General features: G+C 40.5%; 1 protein-coding gene and 1 long non-coding RNA gene across 3 annotated transcripts; one reads left to right on the plus strand and one right to left on the minus strand.

Moving 5' to 3' along the window:
• The first annotated feature begins 801 nt into the window (after positions 1–801).
• LOC130605098 (uncharacterized) lies at positions 802–6,979 on the plus strand. 2 transcript variants are annotated; one of them, XR_008973613.1, is made up of 4 exons: positions 802–4,094; positions 4,254–4,379; positions 4,550–5,844; positions 6,830–6,979. It is a non-coding gene; the product is annotated as an uncharacterized LOC130605098 (long non-coding RNA). The 2 variants fall into 2 exon arrangements; XR_008973612.1 differs by lacking the exon at positions 6,830–6,979 and adding an exon at positions 6,163–6,728.
• An 11,487-nt stretch (positions 6,980–18,466) lies between these two features.
• Positions 18,467–22,580, minus strand: ING2 (inhibitor of growth family member 2). Its single transcript, XM_057420395.1, has 2 exons — positions 22,256–22,580; positions 18,467–19,282 (listed from the first exon to the last, which is right to left on the minus strand). The coding sequence occupies exons 1-2, from the start codon at positions 22,578–22,580 to the stop codon at positions 18,612–18,614; spliced, it is 996 nt and encodes a 331-aa protein (XP_057276378.1). The 3' UTR covers positions 18,467–18,611.
• Between the last annotated feature and the right edge of the window lie 1,065 nt (positions 22,581–23,645).

Below are 23,645 nucleotides of genomic sequence, written 5' to 3' on the forward strand. Positions count from 1 at the left end.
ACATTGGATCTGCACTTCAGGATTTTCTTAATTAAAAAAAATATAAGAGGAGGAAATCTTACAACTTCTTTTGGAAAGGGGGATACATTAAGTTATGATTTATTTCAGATGCAGTTAATTAGCTATAAAGTGACCCTTGTTCAGTTTTCTTGGGTAACATTTTACATTTCTAATTATTTCTGGCAGCTTTTTTCTTCTGTCTCTGCACTTCATTCCTGTTGCCTCTTCAATTTTTGTTTCAGTTCCTTCTCTCTTTTGGGTTTATTTTTCTCTCTTGCTTTGTGTGTGGGTGATACTTTCATATTCTCTCTTTTCACATTTGACTTCCCTTCAGAATTTTATTGCCTGATACTTTATTCTGAAGTTAGGAAAGGGAAAGGAATATATGCCAGCTTCAGTCTCAGGAAATACACTCATCTCTGTGTTTGAACCTATACTTTATGATTTCAGGCTTCTGATCTGATGGACTCGCCTTTTGCTGCATGAAATACACATTTCTTCAGCAGATAGAAATTTGCTGTTTAAGAGTACAATGCTCTGCTTGGAATCACAGAATGGTTAAGGGTTGGAAAGGACCTTAAGATCATCTAGTTCCAGCCTTCCTACTTTACATTAATTTCTGTTGCTTCACACTTACATCAAGAAATTCAATGAAAAATTGTACTCTGTGTGCTTATAGAGTAATAGGAAGTACTACCAGTGAAAATTTAGGATTTAAAAAAATCCTCTTCATAACTCAACTGAATATCAACCTTCCCTCATTGCTCTATAGTTGATCTATAGTCATTATATAATACAAATCCTAAGGATACATTTTGTAGGTATGAATTCCCTCATCCCTTCAACAACTTGCTGTATCTTCTACTAACAGCTGCTCAGGTACTTCTTCCAAACATAAGTTGAAGGGCATTCTGTCCTGGTTGGGTATGCCAGTCCAGCATGCAGCTTTACACAGTGTTGTCTGAGATTGTCAAACTGTCATTTCTGAGAACAGGATCTGTGCTAGCGCAGTGCAGGAGTGCGCTCTCAGTTGGTGCCCTGCTCCCAGTATCAGCAGGGAGTTTGTTATTCGTTTTTGCTCTGTGTAAATATTGTGGTGACATAAAAAAAATACACTCTTTTTCTAAGAGTGGCTAGTCCACTTCTACAGCACATAATGGTAGGAAAGGATTGTCATAATTACTTATGCAATGTCTTTGACAAGCTTTGAATTATGACATTTAGAAGTCCAGTGTCTTCACTCACATTAATTTGATTTTCAAATGGCACTGACAATGTTCTGTATCAAAGACAGAAATAGTTTGCAAAGGCAAATCCAGCTGCAAGGAGTTAAGACAAAGTGTTAGAAAGAAAATTGATGAAAGAGGAAGGAAGCAATAGACCATACATGAAAGAGATTATAAAGAGAATAATCCAAAGTGTGTGTTGACATCCTTAATTCAGTCCTGTATTTTATCACTGGTATGTCTGAAGGGTTTAAAAGCTAGATTTGCAGACAGTAATGACATGGGGAGCGCAGGAAATTATAATGTGTTACATCTAGATTCAGTTCATGCAGAGACGGGGACAAAATATTTCAAAAGAAACAAAATCAAACCACATTAAGAATGGCAAATACTGCACATGACAGTATTTTATAGCATTAAAATTTTCAGTTAACTAGCGTATTTGGCAATCTCATTGGGTTTTATTCCTGAACTGTCACTGCCAGAGCAGCAGGATTGCCCTTCTAATCTGCCCCCCAGTCATACTGTTGTTGGTATAAAAAGTCCAAATCAGGCTGCATCAGTGCGTCTGTGGTTTGCTCTGTGCCTTGCGCATCCAGTTGATTTTGTCAGTATAGACTGGGTTATGCATACATACCTGGAAATAATTCAGTCTGCCCTGAACATGCACTTAGTCTTCAGGTTTTATTTAGTAGTGTGACAGAATAAGGTTACAGATATGTTTTCTCTGCTTCAATTGACTCTTCTTTTGTACAGGAATAGAAAAGAAGCCATGGTGTTCACTGCTAGCAAAGGCTAGCACTGTTGTGGTTGTTAAGATGATGTGTCAACTCTGTAGCGGCTATTCAGGGAGAAGCTGTAATGAATGACTACTTCCTTGTGATCTGTAGGTAATGAAGGTTTAGAATCTGTGTTTTTGCTTCACCAGAAAAGGAAGTTGTGCCCCACTTTTTAAAACGTTTGGGTGGCCCATGAGATCTTCAAGAGCATCTTTCAGAAATTCTTCTGGAGTTTCTGAAAATCATGTTGACAGCCTTCCAGCAACTTCAGGTGCCTAATTCCTCCAAAAAATCCAGGCTTTTACCCCTAGCCTTTTCACCCAGCTGTGTTCCATCTGAAGGCAGGAGGCTTCAGTTCCCTCATGCCTCCTATAAACCTTCTACATTCCTACCTGGCAGCTGCTCCAAGAGCGAATTCTGTATCACTCCATTACTTACAGAAGGATCAGCAGTGTTGACCTTGCTTTACACTGAGGTGAGTTTGACACTAAAATGCTCTCGAGATAGCACATTTTCTTTTCAGACAGTGCTACAGATATAAAAAACAATTGCCATTTTAAAAGTGCCTGTAGTGGTGTAGTAGAAAGACTTCCTCTTGCTATGAACAGGTCTGCTCTTCCTTAGAGGGCAGCAGGCTATTATGCAAGTAGAGCTTTTCAGTGTTAGCACTTTTGCCTACTCTTGCACTCTTCAGGATTGCTGCAATGACTGTATTTGCATTTGCTTCATTAACCATCTGGGCTATCACCTCACAGCACTCAAACATTAAAACTACTGAGGTAATACTCGGGAATGTGAAGACCACAGGCATGTGGCCAAGTTACCTTCAGTTCATCTTGGAGGTGAGTGGTTTCATTTCTATTGCCATTTTGTTAAACAAGAGAGAATTGTTTCTTTGGATTGATTCATTTCTGAAAGGATCATGCAAATGGAAATCTCAAGCTATCAATACTGTAATTACATATTCTAGTTCAGTAATCTCTTCTGCTTTGCCATGCTACATTATTTAATTTCCTCTTGTTCCATGTGAACATCTGTAACAAGATTGCAATGAAAAACGGTGTGCCGTGTGGCTAAGAAAATGAATACCAAGTGACCTGAGTGCTCTGAAATCAATCGTATGACAAAAGAGATGGGCTTAAGTGGGGAGAAAATGTGTTCATTCTCATGAGAACACAAGATCTGAACCAAATTTCATGTGAATTTTGTGGAACTCTAAGAGAATTTAACTAAAGTTCCAAAGGTGATGGTTGCTCCTTATTGCCGAAATGTACTCTCTAATCGTAAAAATCTCTATATTCTGGAAACCAAAGATACGATTATTTTCAGTGTTGAATTCAAGCTTCTGTTGCTCTCTCAGTGCTTCATCAGTAAACTGAATACTGTTATCAAAGATCTATAATTGAATATACATTTTACATCCTGTAAATAATACAGGCTTCAGAAGTATATTTGATGGCATTAAAGTCAAACGATGGCTTACCCTAAAAAATGCTCAAATCCTTAAATCCTGTGCAGCTTAGCTCAGGAAAAGATCCCTGGAAACATTGCTTCTGAATACAGTTCTAGTGGTAAGACAGTTGCATAGAGTAAATTTTGCTAATTTCTACATTCTCTGAAAGCCAGAACACATCAGTCTTTATATCTGGTGACCAGCACCACGTATTTCATCTGGAAGTGAAATCATCACCAGTGCAGATGTTTATGTACCTGGCCTTTGTGGTCCGAAAAGGTGGGCAGCATAATTCAGGTAGACCATTCAAGCAGCCTCACAAGATAGTTCTGGAAGAACAGCCACAGACACATGTGTTAATGGGAGAATATTCTATTTCTGTGCTGGAAATGCTTTCTTTATCAATTTAACTTTAAATATGTAGGCATTTGTCCTGAACATCTTTGTTTAGCCTTTTGTGGTGGAAAGAACTACCTTCTTATGTGGAACTTGGCCGCAAAGATCGATGACCAGGTTTTGACTATTACTACAAAGGAAAAAACACAAGTGGAGTCTGAGTCATTGTGGCTGTGCAAGACTCTTCGCACAGAGAAGGGATTGGACTCTTGTCTGGATTTTCTGATGCTCGTTGTTCAGGTACTAACTGCAAACTTATTCTGAAAGTAAGTTTGTGAGGGTGTACCTGCCTGTGGATTTCTTTCACATTTATGTGAAACCTAATTAAACAAGATGTTTGGTTCGATAATCAATTCCACAAAGCAGGCAAGTGGGTTTTTTTTTTTGTATTTTTACTAGGCTCTGTTAACTTACAACCTTTTGAAAGGGAGTATGTGAAGAAACAGATCATTACATCAGCCCTCACCAAAGGAAAGAGTACAGGATTCTTGAGGGAGAAGTACTGCTTGGCCTTCCTGGCAATAGGTAAAAGTTTGTCTCTGGCACTGACTGCGTCTTCCACAAAGTTTTCCATATAGAACATATCATATGTTCATGCTCTGTGCAACCAACTGTGAAATACTTTTAAATAGAATGATTGTTCAGTCCCAATTTCAAAATATTAATTTTAAAAATTTTCCTTTTTTTTTTTTTAGTTTCTTGAGTCACAACAGTCATTAGCATAGGGGGCATTCTCGTAAATCCATCAGATACTCATGGAAGTGTCTCCAAATAAAGTTAAAATCTGTAAGTAAGCAATTCTTTACAGCATATTGTATATCTGAGTGGGAACTTTTAATTCTGGTGAAGGTCAGCTGTACTTCCTAGTTTCAAAGCCACTGTGTGACCTGAACTGTGAGCTCAGCCTCCCCTTCCCAGAAATGGAGGAAGACAAAGGAAGACATTTTGGGGGGATAAAACCCTGTAACAGCAATAAAGACCTCACTGGAGCAGAAAGATGCAACCCCTTCTTCCCTGTGCCTGTTGGAGTTGGTTTTCCCTGGTGTTTGTGAGGTCTGTGAGAAATGTTTGGATAAGATCTTTTGGTGCTGCTCCCAGAACACGGTTCATGTGATATCAGAAAATCCTGATGCTTTGCCAGGGACTTTTTTGTCATTGGGAATTTAGAGACTGGGTTTGTAAAGGGCTGGCTGAGCCAGGATACAAATTAAAACTCCTGAGCAACCTATTCTGCCAGCCTGTCTTCTATGAAAGGCCACCAGGGACCTGTACCAGGAGACACCTCCCAAAAGGAGAATGAGCAATGGAGCAAAGGTGACTAAGTTTGGTAGCACTGCAGAGCTGGAGATGAAACATAAGTGTCCAAGCCATGGATGTGCACTGAAAAATGAGTTATTGGAATAAATAAATGTGGTCATTGTAACCTTCCTTCCAGCCAGAGTATCTTTGTCTTGAAGCATCTGTCTTTCCATCTGTAACCTGTAAGTTTTGTTCACTGGCAAGGCAGTCCTGGGTGAATGGAAGATAAGCATCTGGCAGTTTTCCTCACTAGTTTCCATTCACCTCTTAAAGTCTGGAATGGCAGACTTCTGAGTAAATGCAAGGAATTTATTTTGAATCTGCTATAGCTGTTCACAGTAGTTATTTAAGGTGCAGTCTGTCACCACCTGCTTGCAATATACAAAAGATGAGAAGGAAGCAGATTTTCCAGAAACCTTAGAACTGCAGTTCCATTAGGTGACAGGTAAATTGTTCCTCCTTCCTGATGAGGATTTTCGCTTCAATGAAAGTGATCAAAAAGTTGTACCAGGTGACAAATGTCAATGTTTAGTACTTTTTCAGAACTTTGGACCCCATGGGAAAGGTGCAAGGAAATTAAGATGGGAAAGGAGACTGGAGAAGAAGGTAAAACAAGAAATAGACAAAAAGGGAACTTATTAGTGAAAAACATAATGCCATTGATCGGTACCTGCTTAGTGGAGATGAAAAGGTGAGAAACAACATCCTAATATATCATATATATCACAGAATCATAGGATGGTTTGAGTTGGAAGGGATGTTAAAGATCCTCTAATTCCAACCACCCTGCTATGGGCAGGGACACCTTCCAGCAGAACAGGTTGCTCAAAGCCCCATCCAGCCTGGTCTCAAAATATCATAATATAGTATTAATTATAGTATAATCTCAAAATGCTGTTCTACTTGCTGATGGATATATCATGTTACAACTGTTAGAATTCTGAGAGGCTATTTTGTCCTACTTCGTGTTCCTTTTTCTTATGATATCTGTCTTGTTTTCACTCCATAGTTTCCATTATGATCTCATATCAGGAAGCTCTTGAACAGGTTAAGTGTTCTGGGGTCATAATCATAATTAAATCCACCTTTTGATTGCTTAATTTACACTAATGAATAATTTTCAAATTGGAAATACTAGTTTTTCTCCCTAAAGATCAAATTTGAAATTGTAATAAGAATTTTACATTTTCATTGAGCTGTAACCAGATTGGTTTTTTTCACAACTTTGCAGAGTTTATTAATAATCTTTGCTGTTTACTGTCATCTGCATATATAAAGTATCACTGGTGGGCTGTGTTTGGCTTTACTATGAACAGTTTCCCATCTGACTTACTGTAGATAGTCTCAGCCCTGTGTTCATTTGACATGATTTGCCTTGATTTTCTCAGTCATCACTCCACTGGGTCAACAGACAGATCAGCTGGAGAAGTTATCACAAGTGCATACGTGTACATATACAATAATTTACATGTCCATATGAAAGGACTTATGGCTAGAGGTCCATTTGGTTTTAATGTTCATTGACCAGCACCAATGCCACTTAATTACTTAAAATAAATACGCTAAGATTGAGAAATGAGATATAAATGAGATAAAAAAGGAAAGTGCTGATATGAATCTGCAGAAAAGTTCTTGAGCTTGTCCCTGACTTGCCAGATGCTCTCCTGCTCCCTCAGTTACAGTGTGTTCATATGAGCCACACCATCTCAGTTCAATTTGAAGCCCTGTGCCAGCTCCATCTTCTAGAAACCAGCACATCCATGCTCCTTCTATGCACTGCTGTCCTGACCTTCACTGGCCACTATCTGGTGCTTCCCAGCAACACTGAAGAATTGACTCTATCATACTTTGAAACTTGGAAAACAGAATGGTAGGTATTATTTGTTATGAGTTTAAAATGCACTTTTCACGTTGAAAAGTGACTGCGAGATGTGGTATTTATAAAAATAACCAAGAGTTTGGATGGTGAATATTTTCATGAAACTACTCGGAAATGATCAGCACAGTAAGGATTGCTTACTGAACATGTTCTCTACTTGGTAAAAATTCATGTACTCATTTTGCCAGTTCCTTCCACCAAAAATTAACTTACCAAAGAAAATACCATGAAATATTATTCCAGTGTTTCATGTTTCTTGAATAGGCAGAGAACAGATCACAGTGTCCACGTTTGCTGCTTAAAATACCTGAATGTCTATCAGGTTTTCTATGAGTGTGGAGAATATTTTGATATTAATTAATTACAAATGCAGCAAGTAGAAAGCAGAGCTGAAAATCCATTTAGGAGGTCATTTATTTCAACAGCACTAACGTTTACTATTATTGGGCCTATCTTTCTACTGTAATAGGATAAGCTCTTCATATATACAAACATCACTATTTTCACTCCAGCAAATGGGTGGTACTTCCGTGCAACACCTAGAGTCTTGTCCCTGGTGTTCTGCAGTCACTGCCTGAATTGTCAGGTATCCTTAGAAGCTTCCTAATCTCAATGTCTCTGGGAAACTGCACCATTCCTCACATCCTGTGCCTTTAAATGTTCCTCAGTTCTGTGTCTGGATTTCGCTGGGAAGAAAAGTCAGCCTTCCCCATTGACTTTGTGCCACTGTGGCAGCATAACCTTCAGCACAGTTCAGCTCACTTTCTCCAGGGGAATGCAAGAAAAAGCAACAACTGTCCACCCAGCTGGCCCCTGGCAGTGCTCAGAATGTGCCCTTAGGTAGGGTGGATCTGATGCCTCTGGTCCCCCTCCTGTCCTGCTGGCTGAGAGTGAACTCTTCAAATGATTTTTGGAGAGAACTTCCAGGGAAAAAGGTAGAATGAAGGAAAAATGACAGATTAAATTCTCCTGGAGCTTTGTTTAGGCTTCCAGTGGTACGTCAGTGCCTTCCCACAACTCAAGAACTGCTGAGTCAACCTATTTCCCCTGCCCAAGGGCAGGATCAGTTATAACTAAACTGATGCTGACATGATTGTCTAGCCTGTCTTGTAGCATCTTTGTCACTGGAGATCTTTGCTTTCCAAAGTAACATATTCCAGTGCTTCACTATTACTATGGTAGAACAGTGCCTTTTTGTTTTGTTTTCTCCCTAGCGTCTTATTTATCAGTGCTCCAACTGAAGGACATTAATTATTGTCCTTTTCACTTAGACAGATTGTCTCTTTCCTCTCAGAAGCAAACTTTTCCATTACTGAGGACTACTGACTTCATTCCTCTTGATTCTAGGCTTTGTTCTATTTTTTATTAGAAGTCAGTCTTCTACACCTCCTCTCTCTCTTGTTGCTTATTTGAACTCCCTCTACCCTCAAGTGTGGTTTCCAAAACTGCATAGCATATAATTACCTAATGTGTTTTAAAACAGCATTTCTATTTATTCATCTCTCAAGATTTGGGTTTTTTTTTTTGCAATGGTGCAAAATTAGTGACATGTTGATCCTACTCCTTGAAATCCTAAGGGGTTTTTATTGTCATTGATTATTGTATTATGTTAAATAATCACTAAAGTGCTATTCCTTAGGACTAATATCGAATTAACAGTAGAGGTGTTTAACTGACAGATACTTAAAATTACTATTTCTCTAAATGTTAGGTTTAAAAATTACTGGAAAATGAGCTAAACATGTACTACTTAACAATTATGGATGATGCCAGTAGAACTAGGTTTGGAGTCATGATGGAAAGTAGGCAAACTCCTGAATATATTCCTCTTTTGTTATTATGTGAATGGTAGGCTCCAGTCATCAAGTTCCTCTACCAAATCACTTGCTCAGAAAGGAAAAATGAGGAAGCTGGCGAATGCTGATAAGGTAACTTCATGAAATGCAAAGAAAAAGTTAATAGATTTTGTACTTCTGCTAAGTCAAGGACTTATAATGTTTGTTAAAATGACTTTTATCTTTTTCAAACAAAATGACTTACATCCTTTCACTAAGTACAATAAAACTATGGTTGGTCATCTTGCCAGGTTTTTTGCTACCTTAAGAAATGAGACAAATGACAGGTAACCAGTGGTTTATAATGACAAACACATCGGTTTCTACTCTTGTTCTCTTATCTTCTAAACCAGAAATAAGCAGCAATGTTGGGCAGTCATTACTAAGATTTGCATGATTTGTTTGAAATTAGACTTTGTTGTGTGCCATCTTCATTAATAGTGCTCTTTTTACATGGGACTCGGGCTTTACATATGACTCAGTGCTCCCCCCTTTTTCACAGCTGAATTGGTGATGTTAATCATTCCACTTCAGGGTAAAAATCTAATCACAGTGACACAAACAACATAGGGAGACTTTGGACTGAAGAAAGTACAATTCAGAAGCCCAAGCATCAAATAAAATCAAAGGATCTAGGGAAAATATAGTAATAAAGGCAGCCAGCCATCCCCAAGTATGCAGTGAGATTCCAGCAGGTGACAGGATGCCAGGGTCTACATTCTTATCAAAATAAGACGTAGAAGAAACTTAAGTGTTTTTAAGGCTTGCACAGTAGTAATGAGACATCTAACAGAAACCATGCATTTAGAGCTACTGTATGTCCAGTCAGCCTCTATAGTTGTGCTGTTTCATGATCTTTCCAAGTCTTACAGCACACATAGTGATCTCTAATGGGTTTTATTTAAGGTTTAAACAGAGATCTGCTTAGAATGATACACTGAAATAAAATCACACCAAAGCTATTATACAGTCTATTTTAATGGAGTTGTTTATATCAGCACCATCTTCAGCTGAAACTCATTAACACTCTATTAAATATTACATTTTCCTACATGGTTCCAAAAGCATGGCAGAAATACTAATACCACAGTTACTGCTTCAGCTTCTTCGCATGGAGTTAGATCCCTGACCCAGCAGAAGGTTTATATGGTGCAGAGCCTTAGGTTAGGTGACTTCAACTTAGTTAAGTGCTTTTAGTTGATGCAGTCAGCCTTCAGTAGAAACACAAGCATTATCACACAAGAATGAGCTTAGTGCCATCTCATTAGTCTGTACTTGCATGACTGGCTTTAGTTCAGGAGCTTGTACCCCGTATCTCTCCTAATTTTTGCTATGCTAGGCAAGAATAAACAGTTTTAACATCATTTTGTGGTCATGGCCTTTTTTATTTATTTATTAATCGGAGCCAGCTTTTGAACAGAGACAGAACCTGCTTTGTGCAGATTCCATATTTTGCTACATTCAGGCCATTGAATAGGGCATGAAGCATCTGCTGAAGAACACGTCTGCACTCCCTTTGGAGAAAGGGGCAGAGAGGAAAGGCACAAGTTGTTAGAAATAATGAGTTTATGTCAGCTGGAAAATAAAAGGTGTTTGAAAGCAGTCAACCTAAAGAACTTAGCTTCAGCTATAAAGAGTTGAACGGAAGTTGAACGGAATTTTTGCATTTATCAGATAATTCCATGTATGAGCTGTGCTTAATTTAGTGGGACTATATATTCTGGGCACATTTTACATAAATTTATATGCAGATTTACTTTGGCCATAAGGCTCAAGAAGGAGCCTTATCTGTTACATTATCTTTTGTTTTGGCAAGCATACTAATGTGATCTTAATTTAGTAACAACTTTTTCCTTACTGAGCTTTTGAATAAACAAAATGCCAGGATTATGGTTTTCATATTATTATTTTAATCCTTTATTCAGAGACCGAATAGGTGCAGGACTGTTTCTGCTTACAGTCAGGATGTTCCTCCTGTGAGGAATTTGCATGATTTGAATTAATAAGAAAAGTTTTGAACTTCTCATTTCATTTCATTCTTGTAAGTCTGAACAGCCTTTTACAGTCAGCAGTTACTGAAGCTGCAGTTCAGTTACTCTGGTGCACTCCATAAAGTCAAGTCGTTGAAATCTGTGGGTGCTTTCTTCTCTGCTGTTGTACCTTATGCCAGCAAGTACAGATGACAAGTCATTAAATACAAGCGAGAGAGGTGTTATCAGAAGGAATTTTATTAAATACGAGACTTATGTCTGACCCACCTCCCCCAAATCAATTCCATCTCCGTGGCAACAGCCGCAAGCATGTGGTAAAACATTTGGGATTTCTCTACGAAAAAGTTAAATACTTACAATGTCACTTTTCAGGGAATCAATGTATTGTATCCTCAAGCAGGTTTCAAAAGTGCACAGTATGTTTACAGGAAGACAAGCCTCATGGCTTCAACACATGCTCTGTTAACTTACTTACCTGATCTGGCAGTGCTTTGGTAATGGGGAGGTCTGTCTTCTGAAGTCCAGTTTAGAATAGTCATGGTATGATAATCACAAATTTTATTGCAGTGTTCTTTACAAAAAATCATCCAGGAGTACCTTTGCAGTTTACTACAATTATTTTAATAGTGCAAGAGGGGAAAGACTCAAAGTTATTCTTACCTTCCACTTCTAAATAAAACTTCATCACATAGATGAATTTGCAGCTCCAGTGTATACAATCATTAGATTACACATTGCTGCATTGAAAATCATAGCCAAAGTATGTATTTTTATTTAGAAAATGCTAAATGGTCTGGTTTGGTGTGATTTCAACTATTATTCATGATTTCCAAGTTTTATGAAATTAACATGAAGAGCTCTTCACCAATGCAGACATTCCGATGACTCAGAAATCTAAATCATTTCCCATTTTTTAAAATTCTTAAAAATTCTCCCAAAGGCCATTTAATAGCGAGAACACCTTGCATCCCGCATCCCAGCTCTGCTGGTTAACACAGCAAACTCACTGTGTTCAATTCACAATACAACTGTCAGATAATCCTCATGCAAGCAAACAGACACCTGGAGGGTCTTGTTGTTTATCACAGGCTCCCTTTACTCTAGACTCTTAGTATCTATTTATATTAATTTCCACCACTCAAAATAATAATGTGTTTGTTGTTAACCTCAAACAGCAAAAAAGCAGTGTCTCCGCACAAGCCTGAAAGGGGCACATAGCTTCTATAGCATAAGTACGAATGCTGGGGCATCTGTGGGCAACTGAATCAATTGTACAACCACTGTCCATTTCCTTCCCCTTTCCATAAAATCAATTTAAAAAATAAACCAATACTGTTCCTCCACTCCCACAAAAATCTCTGCCTCACTGAGACCATATAGGGGCAAAATGAAACTTAGGGTGGTATCTATAAGCCTACCATTTCCTAACCTGACTGGTGACCTAAATAAAACTTTCAGTATTAGGTTTTTTCTGAGATGTAATTTATACTAAGGCTGTCAGGAGTTAAGATAGTAGTTGCCATGGAGCTTTAATCTTTTTTTAGGCTTTAGTCAAAGGAAGCTGGAAATCTGTGTGCTGGGTAGAACTCTGCTCAAAAGAATTTTATTTAAATTGGGACAGGATTTTATCTTAATTTCTCTACTGAAAGTTATTCTCAAAGGGTCTAGCATTCTTTTTATTTTATTCTGTTTCTCAGCAGGAGATTAAAGTTTCCCTTTAGGCTTCTTAAATCACACTATATTCAACCACAGAAGTATCCAAGTTGCTTCCACTGAACTCCTTCAGCTATAAACTGCAACTTTGTGCTAGTCTCAATGTGCACATCTGATCACTGTAGTGAAATTCATTCACCAGTTTTGCCATCTTCAGTGGAGGTATTCTGCAAGTACACAGAAGCAAAACTTTGGGGAGGATTTTATTTGATGTATGCCCATGAAGCATTAATCCCTACACTGAAAAACAGGCCTTTGGAACAGAAGTAATTACAGTTTGAATCTGTGTGTATACTACTTACAACTTCCTTGATGTACATGCAAGGAAAAAAGCAGCATGCAATGCATGAAGTGGATCTCTGGGAAGTATGAACTAGGCTGTGCTACAGTCTGTAACGTTCTGCTAGAACACAGTTGCAGCAGAACAGCGATGCAGTCCAGTTTAATGCTTGCAATTGAAACATTGCTGACTTGCTTAAAACTGAACTTGCCCTACCACGTAAACCAAAAGAATACAGAAATACATGGGGAAAAAAATGCAGAATTTGTCAAAACAAGCTTTCAGAACTCTTACCCTACCCCAACCAAAAATTAGAAATGATTCAAATGCAATGAGCTTGATCTTAAGAAGAGTCTTACATTCCAAGACAAAAATATCAGCTTCGTTCAATTAAAAAAATTGCCAGAATTTTCACTAAATAGAACTGTTTACTGGCCAGTTGTATTGTGAATACGTAATTCTTGAGCTATTCCAAAAACTACAGGGTAATCAGAAAAATGGCACAAGAGGGGATTTCAAACTTTCTCAACTCTTTCACAGTACGTTCCAGGCCAGGTTGGATGGGGCTTTGAGCAACCTGGAACGTGTCCCTGCCCACGTCAGGAGGGGGTTGGAACTAGATGACCTTTCAGGTCCCTTCCAACTTTAACCATTCCGTGATTAGAAGAGCCATGATCATAGTAAAATATAAACATCTTCCTTCTAGGATATGTAAGTTTGTGGGACCTGAACAGTCGCACAGTAACATCTGGTTTTACACTGATAGCAAATTGTCTTACCTAACTAGCACTAGATAGAAAAGCAGTTTTTGCGTGTTTGAGTGACAGCCCTGCTTGTCATCTTGAGAGGGTCAGATGCAAACCCAAATGCCCATTCCACCAAAAAAATTACTCTTTTGAAAAAGTGTCTGCTAGCAGTGTCAGCCAGGAAGAACCTGAAGAAAACTGCCCAATGAAAGACACAAGGAGCATCTTGGATCCTTAAAGACAACATTCAGAAATGTAATTGTTGCTGTGCCCAAGGAAAAGCTATGCATTGTGAATGAGATTCAGAGCCAGGATGTACAAGGAAACCGCTTAAAGTAGCCCAAAAGAACTTTTGATAGGTGAGGTGAATAGGTTAAGTAGTGAATATCTTCAAGAGCAGATGTTTTACTCTGAATTGCAAGAGATAGACATCTCTATTCAATGTTTTTAACAGTTCTTGAATTAGGCTCTTATAGGAAACTCTTACAGAATAGCAAGTGCCATCTTTACCTAACTTCATCTGACTGGTCTAGTGCAGACCTTCCCAACATACTCGTTAATTTGGGCTGTGGCATTCCACAGGCCAAACCATACTTGGCTTGCCTCAAGTCCCCTCTGCAGAAACTAGCCAGGGTTGCTAGTCCTGACAGAGCAAGATACACTACCTCTAAGCTGTAGCATAAGAAGTTACTTTCTCATTGCCCATGATACATTTCTTTACTGAGGCTCACTGAGTAGATAGGCTGACTTTCAGCACTAACACATCTGTCATTTGACTTTAAAGCAGGTTTCAGCAAGAAACAGCTACCAAGATAGTATTAGCTTTGAAATAATAGAGGAAATTGAGACTATTTCCTGATGTGATAAAGTATCTTGATGACTTGAGGGGCTTTTACCATTGCTGTGTTAGATTCAGATACGTATGGGGGTAAAAAAAAAGGTCTAGATCAGATTGCAGCATTTAAAGCAAGTTGGGCTTCTGCATGAAACCTGAGGTATTTTTTCAGTCTGAGGTGCCAATGTCAAAGATTTGCAGAGTTACTGGAGACCTCCTAATAAAAGAAATATGCATGCAGATAAGAGGGAGAAAGAACTCCAAGCCCTTAAATAGTTGGTGTATCAATCACTGCAGTTTTGTCCCAGTAGACTGCTTGGGTTTTAGGGGAGACCAAGCAGGGTACAGTTCAGCCTAGAAGAGTCTAAACAATAAAAAACCCAGATTAAATTAAGACTTTTAAGAATCAGATGTTGCAGTCAGAAATAGTACAAGCCACAGAAATGCCCAAGTGCTCATTAATTATAGTAGTTTCTGTCAAGCTGAAGTTAGAGACTTCTAAACGAAGTCTTCAAAGTTGGGAAAAGCCATCTTGCTTACAAAGGCCCATTTCAGCTCCACAAGGACATAAAAAAAATGGAAAATCCTTAAATTTTGGGAAGAATGGGGCATTTCACCACCATTCTGTATCTGTTCCAAGACTTGACAGTACCACATTATCACTTCTGGATGTGTAGATTAGTGAAATTCAGTTTAAGGTAGTTTAAATATGGAGGTATCATCATCGTGCTTTTTAGCCGTCAACAGGTATGAACGTGTAACAGCACACAGAAGACTACACTTAAAGAATTTGTACCTATCATGGCTGGTAATTAACTGTATTTGGGTTCAGGCAGCTTACACAATAAAGTCATACACGGCAACTGGAGGAAACCTGTATTAATCCAGGCCTGCCAGAATTCCAGAGTCAAAAAAAAAAAAAAATAAATACAGCTACTGCTGGAGACAGCAAGATGGCCTTTTGCTGCTGATGAACTTGCATTACTTCAAAACTGAAAGGCAAAAATCAAGAACTTAGAAGTGTACCATGTTTTTGTGAGCTTCAAGAAAACAAGATGTAACCTACACCAAATTAGGATGCAGCATTAATTTGTACAAAAAGCAGTTTACTCTGTAGCTACATATACTATTGTCAACTTCAGAAGTGTATGTTGCCCAGATTTTTCTTTTTGCAAGAAGCTAGACCTCATGACAGTTAATACATATCTCAAAGATAAACTGGCTTAAGTGTTTACTTTTCATTTTCACTTCACTAGTGAGGTTCACCCTTTCAGAAAAGGAACTGAACATTAAGAAGCAACATAAGTGTTCTCTACTTACCTTTCAAATTTCATACTAGCATCTTAAGTGCTTCTTCAGCAATTACCATTGACCTTTTATGAGAACAGATGAAAAACCGCAAAATCTGGGCTTAGTTAAAAAAGGTGGTGAAATGGTAAATGCCAGATAACATCATGTCTTTTCTCATGTAAATTTTTAACAACAAAATAGCCAGAGTACTTTAAAGAGATTATTTTAGATACACCCATGCATACTTGAGGCACATTGCTATCTGCTTATGAACTATTTCTGCTTTTGAGCAATGTCATGCATTAGGCAAGTGCTGTTTCCCCAGCAATATCTTCACTGGGAATTCGTATTCTCTACTAGAAAAGACATTAGCATAAAAGAAGCATCCCTGCATTAGAAAGATTTATCTGGACCACTTTCAGAATCTAAAATTTTTTTTCTGTAACAGCACAATGTACACTTCCTACTTTAGCAATTATTCCAGATGAACAATTATATAAGTCTCCCAGCTTTCTCCTCTGCCTTGGAAGAAAGTACTCATGATTTAGCCAGTAGAAGTTCAAGCAAAACGTTTCAAGATAAATTAGTATAATGTTACTAGTTACTATTCCACTCATATTTCGTTCCGCAACTTCAGCATTTACTTAAGTAATGCTTGTATTTTAACGCTAGGGAGAATCACCATTTTGGGTAGGCATTAGGTGTTGATAAAACCCCCAGCCCAAGGCTTCCACCCAGTCTTCCCAAGAAGGAAATTTCAGAATCATTAAGCCATAACTAAAAGAAAAAGGAGTAAAATGTGGAGAGGACAATTTACAACACTTGTCTCCAGCAGTTGGCCTGATGATTCTGCATCAGTAGCCGTGATCCAGACCCTTCCAGAAGCCTATCTTTGCTACCTCAGATTAGCCTCTAGGCCTGGAAAGCAAGATAAGGCCTTGAGATAAGCTTTACCTTCTTTCCTACCCTGCTGGTGGTTGCATCTCGTACATTAGTTTACCATGGTATAGGTCTCCCCAGTGGAACAAGCACACTTCATAAACCTATAATTTCAGAGCAAAAATTCAAAACACTGACTTAACGCTCCCCTGCCATATGTTAACTAGTGTTACTTGCAAATGCTAAATCCTGTTAAGGAATCAGATCATAACTGTGGAAACAGGCTCTGTATTTTACATAGCTTGTAATATTTAGAGTCCTGCACATTGATTCATACCATCTGGCCCAACAGCACAGAGGCTTGCTTTATGCCAAACACAGCTCATCCAGTCCTCCAGCCCCGGCTATCGCAGCCCTCTAGCGGAGTTGCAGGAGGGAGTTTTGGTGACCTTCACCCATCATGGCTTGCTTTTGCTCATCTGCTTTCTTGGCTGCTCTCAACTCAACCACTTTTCAACCAGGCTTGGCTAGAGATGATGTTGCTTCTTTGTTGTGCCATCAAGGTTGGTTTTAGCAGCAAAGAGCAGAGATCTATGAGGACTTCTCAGCACTTGCAGCCCCCTCTAGCTAACCCTTGCACCCAGCCCTGCAGAGCTATTCTCTCTGCCTTGCCAAACCCACAAGAAGCCTTGAGAACACTGCTTAGCAGGAACCCTAGGTGCAGGCTTTGGTACACCCTTCACTTCTCTATTATCATCTTCCATTGCAAAGAAGCAGGAACAGCTATTTTCATCTTTTTTCCCCTTCCTCTAAGATGTGGGGGTGAGGAAGTTCACTTTTAACTACCACCCAAGTAGCATTCGGACACTACTAGCACACTTCAGGACAAGACTCTTACATAGGCTGTAAGAAGCCTGCTGGGATTTGTTCTGCTGGCTCTGTGCCGGTCATGCCTATGGTTTTTATTATCTATCAAAACTTTTGATAGCTTTTGACTTCAGGCTTTTAGGTACTTGTGCAAGTCTAAGAACTGTGGTGCTGCACCTAAAGCCACACACATACGTGAATACCACTTCAGGAAAAGCAAAATTTACATCCCAGGGAACACAAGTCATGTCTCAGCTCTCAGAGATTATGATGAAGATTTCATAATCTTTGTGATTTCTGCTCCCCGAGATGTCAATATCCCCTTCCTTTCAAGGCTTATATAGGCAGTGACAAAACAAACAATCAGGGAAATAGTTTTGGCATTAGAGAGACCATCTTAATAACTATGATATCAGGATGCTAGACAGGACTCAAAACAAAACCTACCAAGAATTTCCAAAACTACATATACACCATAATTCTATCATATCCAAAAATTGACTCCCAAGTGTAAAGTCACAAAGACAAGAGTTTAATAATGACAAAAAAAAAAAGGGCAAAGAAAGAAAAAAATAATTAAAAAAAAGCTTAAGTTAGTGATACTTTCTTCCTTGAAATAACATACTGGTTATATGAAAGTCACTGAAGAGGTCTGCTTGTAGCTTGGAAGACTTTTACAATTACAGCTGAATTCCAAAAACCTAATTCCAAATGTGTGATGTTAACACAAAAAAACTAATAACTTAAGACATGGGGTAAAGAACAAATTCAGTTGTTAAGGTTCTAGCAGTTAAGTGAAGCCTTTCAATGCCTTTCCGTAACATGAAAAGTTCTTCAGTATTTTTCCCACCCCCATTATTTCAAGAATCACAAGGTTCTTTTAGACTAATGGGGTTAAATTGAAACCAAGTGCCATATGCTTGCAATGTCTTCTGTGAAAGTCTGAAGCCACCCTGTTTCAATTATTTGGTTATTCAGTGCAGAAAGTTAAGATCACAGAAAGTATAACAGCTTTTAATACTCCATTAATATTATAGATTAAAAATTATTGCATAGTCTTATGCATTTCCTAAAACAGCGTTCTCTGGAAATTAAACATTTTACTATAAAAGGAGCAACTCTTTAAAATATGAATTGCTTTCACTACCTCGATCTTCTATCCTTTTTTGATTTGTCAGTACATTTGTCCATTGTTTTCTCATTGTCTCCTCTGCACTTGGGGCAATACCATTTGCCCTTTGGCTTGTAGGTGAGTCCAACACACGAGAAGTGGAACCACTCGATAGGACACTGTTCATTATCACATCCTATCATTTCACCATAAGACACTTGGTTGCATAAGCAATAAGTTGGTTCATTGGGATCAATTGCAAATTCTACGGGTGAAACCTCTCTCTCTTGTTTGGCTTTGGAGCGTTTTTTCTTCTTGGAAGATTTAGATCTTTTTTCTTTAGGGGGCTGATCATCACAGTCATCTATGCCATTTGCTATATGGCACAGATCACGGCTTTCGCTGGTTCGCTGGCGACGAGGTCTACGTGAAGATCTCTCTGGCTGGCAGGACTCCATCTTTGCCTTTTCTACAGGCTTTTCATTCTCAGACAGATCTTGGAAACACTGAGAGTGTGTTTCCATTTGCCGAGCTCTATTCTCTACCAGTTCTAGCATCTGAGTAACTATCTGAATTTTTTCATCTCCAAGTTCTTGGCTGTTGATTAATGCACGCTGGAGATGCTGCTGCAAGCGTTTCTTCTGAACAGGATCATTTTCTGACTTGTATTTTTCATAGACATCATCTATTTCTTTTAGTGCTTCTGCAAAATAAAAATAATAGAAATAATTACACAAGGTGGAACATGCTCAAGAAAACACAAATTTGTACTGCTTCTCATCAGTTAGAAATAAAGTTTTAATTATAGTATACTCTAGTGGGCTAGATCAGGTATTTTGTTGCTGTGCATGGTCATCCAATCAGTGCTTAGAATCACAATCTGCTGCAAAAAGAAATTCTCAAGTTCTGAGAAGAAAGCAAGCTTATTTTAGCCACAGGAAAAAGAAAGGATAACCCAAGAAAGGGGACTATAGCTGCCAGAGTGTGGATAGTCCAGATCTTGCCTCCATCTGAAAAAGCAGGAATTTCTGTTGAGAGCCCTTACCATAGTAGTTCCAAAACCCTGGCTCACAAAGCAAAGCAATAGCTTACTACATCACAGGCTGAAACCTAGAATTCATGTAATCATTTGATATCATAATATATAACACTCCAGAATTAGGATATCCAGGTCCCCTGCTTTCCTCTTCTTATTCATCCAAGGGTTTAGCATTACACTTTCAATTAAGCATAGTTATAAAACAAGTATGACAACTGAAGTTACATAATAGCAAATTTACAATCAGGGTTTAAATCAACTTAAACCACTCAAAACACTTTCCTTATTACCAAGCCAAATTATAGCAAGCTGCATTTTAAATCAAGGCTGAACTTTTCAGACTAGGTGACCTACTGTTTAGTGCATCACAGGATATTGTCAAGCAACTAGAAGTGAATGGCTCACAGCTTGACTTCTAAGCTATTCTTGTAAGTCACGCAAAATAACTGGATGAGCTGCTGTGAATCTTTAGTAAAATTCAGTTCTTGGGAAATTGCTAATGTGGAAGGAAACAGATCAGTAGAACTGACGGTGAAACCTGATGCACAGTGTTAGATACAGTACTGGCTCCTTCAGAAACTACCTAAGGCTTTTATTTGAGCAGGCAAAGGAATCTTTAAACGATACTAAACGATCTACTTCTAAAGCAAGGAGATATGCAGTACAATCTCTCTTTTCCTAAAGACCCACATTTCACAAACTGGCTTTCATTTTTGAAGAATTTGTCTATGTTGTACAGTTGTGAAATGATTCAGGCTTGTGCTAAATGGAAGCCACAGATACTATCCCCACATTGTTCACAGCGATTTTTTTTCCCTGCTGACACCTTGAAACAGTAGCTTAAGTGTGAACAGCCACTTTCTACTATAAATGCTTAAAATGTATGACAATAGGAGCCAACAGCATTTTGTTCTGTTACAGATTTTCATGAGGGTAAGACAAAAATAACTCCTCTGCCTGTCCAGTAACTCAGCCCATTTTTTCTCAATATTAACATTCCAGCTACCACTAAAACCACTAGCTTTGTCTCCCTGCACCTTCAGCTGCATCATTTGCCTGTTGGCCTGATGGTGTGAGTGCAGGAGAACCTTACTATCTGCTCCTGAATAGTGCAGGGTAAGGTATTGTGCATGCTGTTGAGCTAGAAAGGCATAACCAGAGCGTACAGTATTCAGCAGCCAAATTATCTCCCACCCAGCCTTTTTTTTTTTGAGGGAGAAAAAGAAAAATCAAAAGCCAAAACGTGTAGGTGTAGTTACAGAGATTTTCCATATTGGGAATGCTCTGCCCAGAAGAGCTCACAAGCAGTAACAGCTTTTTCACATTGTGACACAGAATAACAGTCACCCTGCATTGATTATTCTGTGAAGATAATGCTGCACACACTTTAAAATGGATCAACATCCGTTAAAAGAGGAAAGAACTTTTGGACTGACAGAAATGCGAGTTCACCAAACTCCTTGCTTGTCCTCAACATCAGAGAAGGCATCCATAAGCCCAGCTAAACAGCTCTGAAGCCCCAGTTAAAAAAAAAACAAACAACAAAACACCAGACCCCCAAACACAAATACAAGAAAACCCCAACCCAAACCAAGGCCAAGTGTTCATTACAGACAATCTGATCAAGTTTGGTGGAGCTAATAAAAGCTAAAAGGATTTGTTTTCCAAATACAGAAATCATTCCATCCCTCATGCGTGAACTATCACCACCTTTTAAACTGGCACAAATTCTACCACACTGCTTTTACTTATTTTAGGTTTGGGCCTGAGATATTTTTATCCAGTGTTTAGGGGTTGGGGGGGGGGGGGGGTGCTATTTTTTGAAACAGTTGTAAGCTTTGACAGAACTAGGAACAAGCTTCTGCTTTGGCTCAGTATCATATCAGAATACATAATGGCACTATAGGCTGAGTATCAGAATTAATTCGTTCAAGTGCTGGCTAGCCACCAAAGCTCAGTTAGGGAACCTGCTAGGCAGTCCAACCCTCACTAAAAATTCAAAACTGCAGACAGGTCTGTGCCCTTCAGACTTTAAAAACACAAACTTACAAAAGCCTGTTCTTATGTATCTTCCTGGGTACTTAGAACGATAAATGAAAGAATCCGTTTACAATAGCTGTCGTCTGAGGTGACCCATTCAATGTCTGAAAGGCCTTAACGGTCCCCTCTTCCCAAGCCGAGGACAGCCTCCCAGGCAGCACAGGAGATGTGGCTCTGGCTTCTGCTCCACAGGACCGAATTCCCCCGACTCGTGCCCTGGGTCCACCCCGATGGCCCCGCTGCACAGCTGAAGCAGCAATGCTCCTCGGCAACGGATCCCAAATCACGGTTGGCCGGGAAACAGAAGGCCCCGCAGCTGCGCCGCCCAAGAACGGGAGATGAAACGGATTTAACCGACAGTGATCCGGCACGCCGGAAGCAGCCATGCCGCTGGCTGAAGTTCAGGGTAACTTCCAGCTCCTCAGCCCCGCCGGGTGCTCGCCCTCATTGCCCCGGGTCAGCGCCCGGCGGGCCAGGCCGGAGAGCCGCAATTCACCGCTCCTCCGGACCTCAGGGAGCTAAAACCCATTCCCGCACCCCGCCTCCAGCAGCACCACCACCGCGTCAACCGGCGGGGGGTGTGGGACCGATACCCACTTACAACCGGGCCTACCGCCAAAGCGGCGAAGTACCGCCGCCGCCGCCGCGCCGCCCGCACCGGGCGCGGGGTCCCCGCAGCGGCCCCGCTCCGCTCCCTCCTGCCGCCGCCTCTGTAGCCCGCAGGGGACCGAACAGCGCCGAGGCGCCACGGGGGAGAAGGCGGTGAGGGGCGAGGGGCAAGCGCCTCGCTAGGCCGGGCCTGGCCGGAGCCGGTCACGCCACCACTGCCGCACGGGCTCCCGCTCCCCTTCCCGCCGCGGTGCCGCCGCCGATGCAAAACCCCACTCGGAGCCCCCGCCCCTGGCCTCCGGGCTGCGCGCATGCGCGAGGCCCTGCCCTTAAAGGCTGGCGGCGCAGGCCCGCGTTGCTTCCGCACCCGCGCCGGGAGGTGGTGGCCGCCGCAGGGGGGATGTGGGTTACTCACGCCCCGGCCCTCCTCGCGCCAGCTGCCCCGTGTGTGGGCCGAGGGCGCTGAGCCGCCGCGCACGGGGGCAGACGCCTTCACCCTTGGGACAGCGCCCGCCATGTCCGCGCCCCCTCAGGGGCGGCTGGGGCCGGCGTGCATTCCCCGCTGCGAGCGCTGCCTGCGGTACCTGTATGAGGTGAAGAGTGCGGAAGTGGCCGCCAGGTGTGAGTAGCCCCGATTTACCTTCAGCTTGCAGTCAGCTTTTGCCGCTGCGGAGCTGGCAGCGGTGTCGCGACCTGGCCCCTGAGGACCGCTGGTGTCGCAGGGGAGAGATCCATGGGGGTCCGTCAAGAGCCCCGCCTCCTGCTCCCGGGAGGTGTTAGTGTCCATTGTCGCCCTTCTTCGGTCACTGCCCCGTGTTTATTCGCTCTTCCCAAAACGGTCTTTGACCCCGGAGATGCTGAGTTTCTCTGAGGGTGTGTGGGGCTGTCATAGATTACACTTGTTCCCTGTATAGGCTGTGATGCTCTGCGCTGTATTTTCAGTAACAACCCCGAACCTTCCCACTATTTCAGGATGTAATACTGATGAAAGATATTTGAGCAAGCGGAAAAATGCCGAAGTTTTACATTTGATGCTGAAGCCTTACCCTTTGCACTGTGTTGTTTTTGGTTGGTTGGTTGTTTTTTTAATACTTTGGTGTACAGAATAATCTGTCAGCACTAATGGTATTAAATCTCTTGAAACACACCTTTTCAAAGGCACTGTGTCTGACATGAGTGGAATGTGAGTAACTTGTATTGCAATAAAATGTATGCACACGTTAAATTGTTTGCAGATGACCTGTGTATTTCTCTCCCAAACGTTGTTGTGAGCTATATATGCCACCATTTATTAATGGAGAGCAGTTTTCATCATGAACTGAGGTTTGCACCGATAACATAGTGACAGGCTGTGTGCAGGGAAGGCAGGTTTCTGCCT

This window comes from Pezoporus wallicus, unplaced genomic scaffold, assembly GCF_028554395.1.
Source record: "Pezoporus wallicus isolate ANWC-B61680 ecotype Strahan unplaced genomic scaffold, APGP_CSIRO_Pwel_v1 contig_5552, whole genome shotgun sequence".
Lineage (NCBI taxonomy): Eukaryota > Metazoa > Chordata > Aves > Psittaciformes > Psittacidae > Pezoporus > Pezoporus wallicus.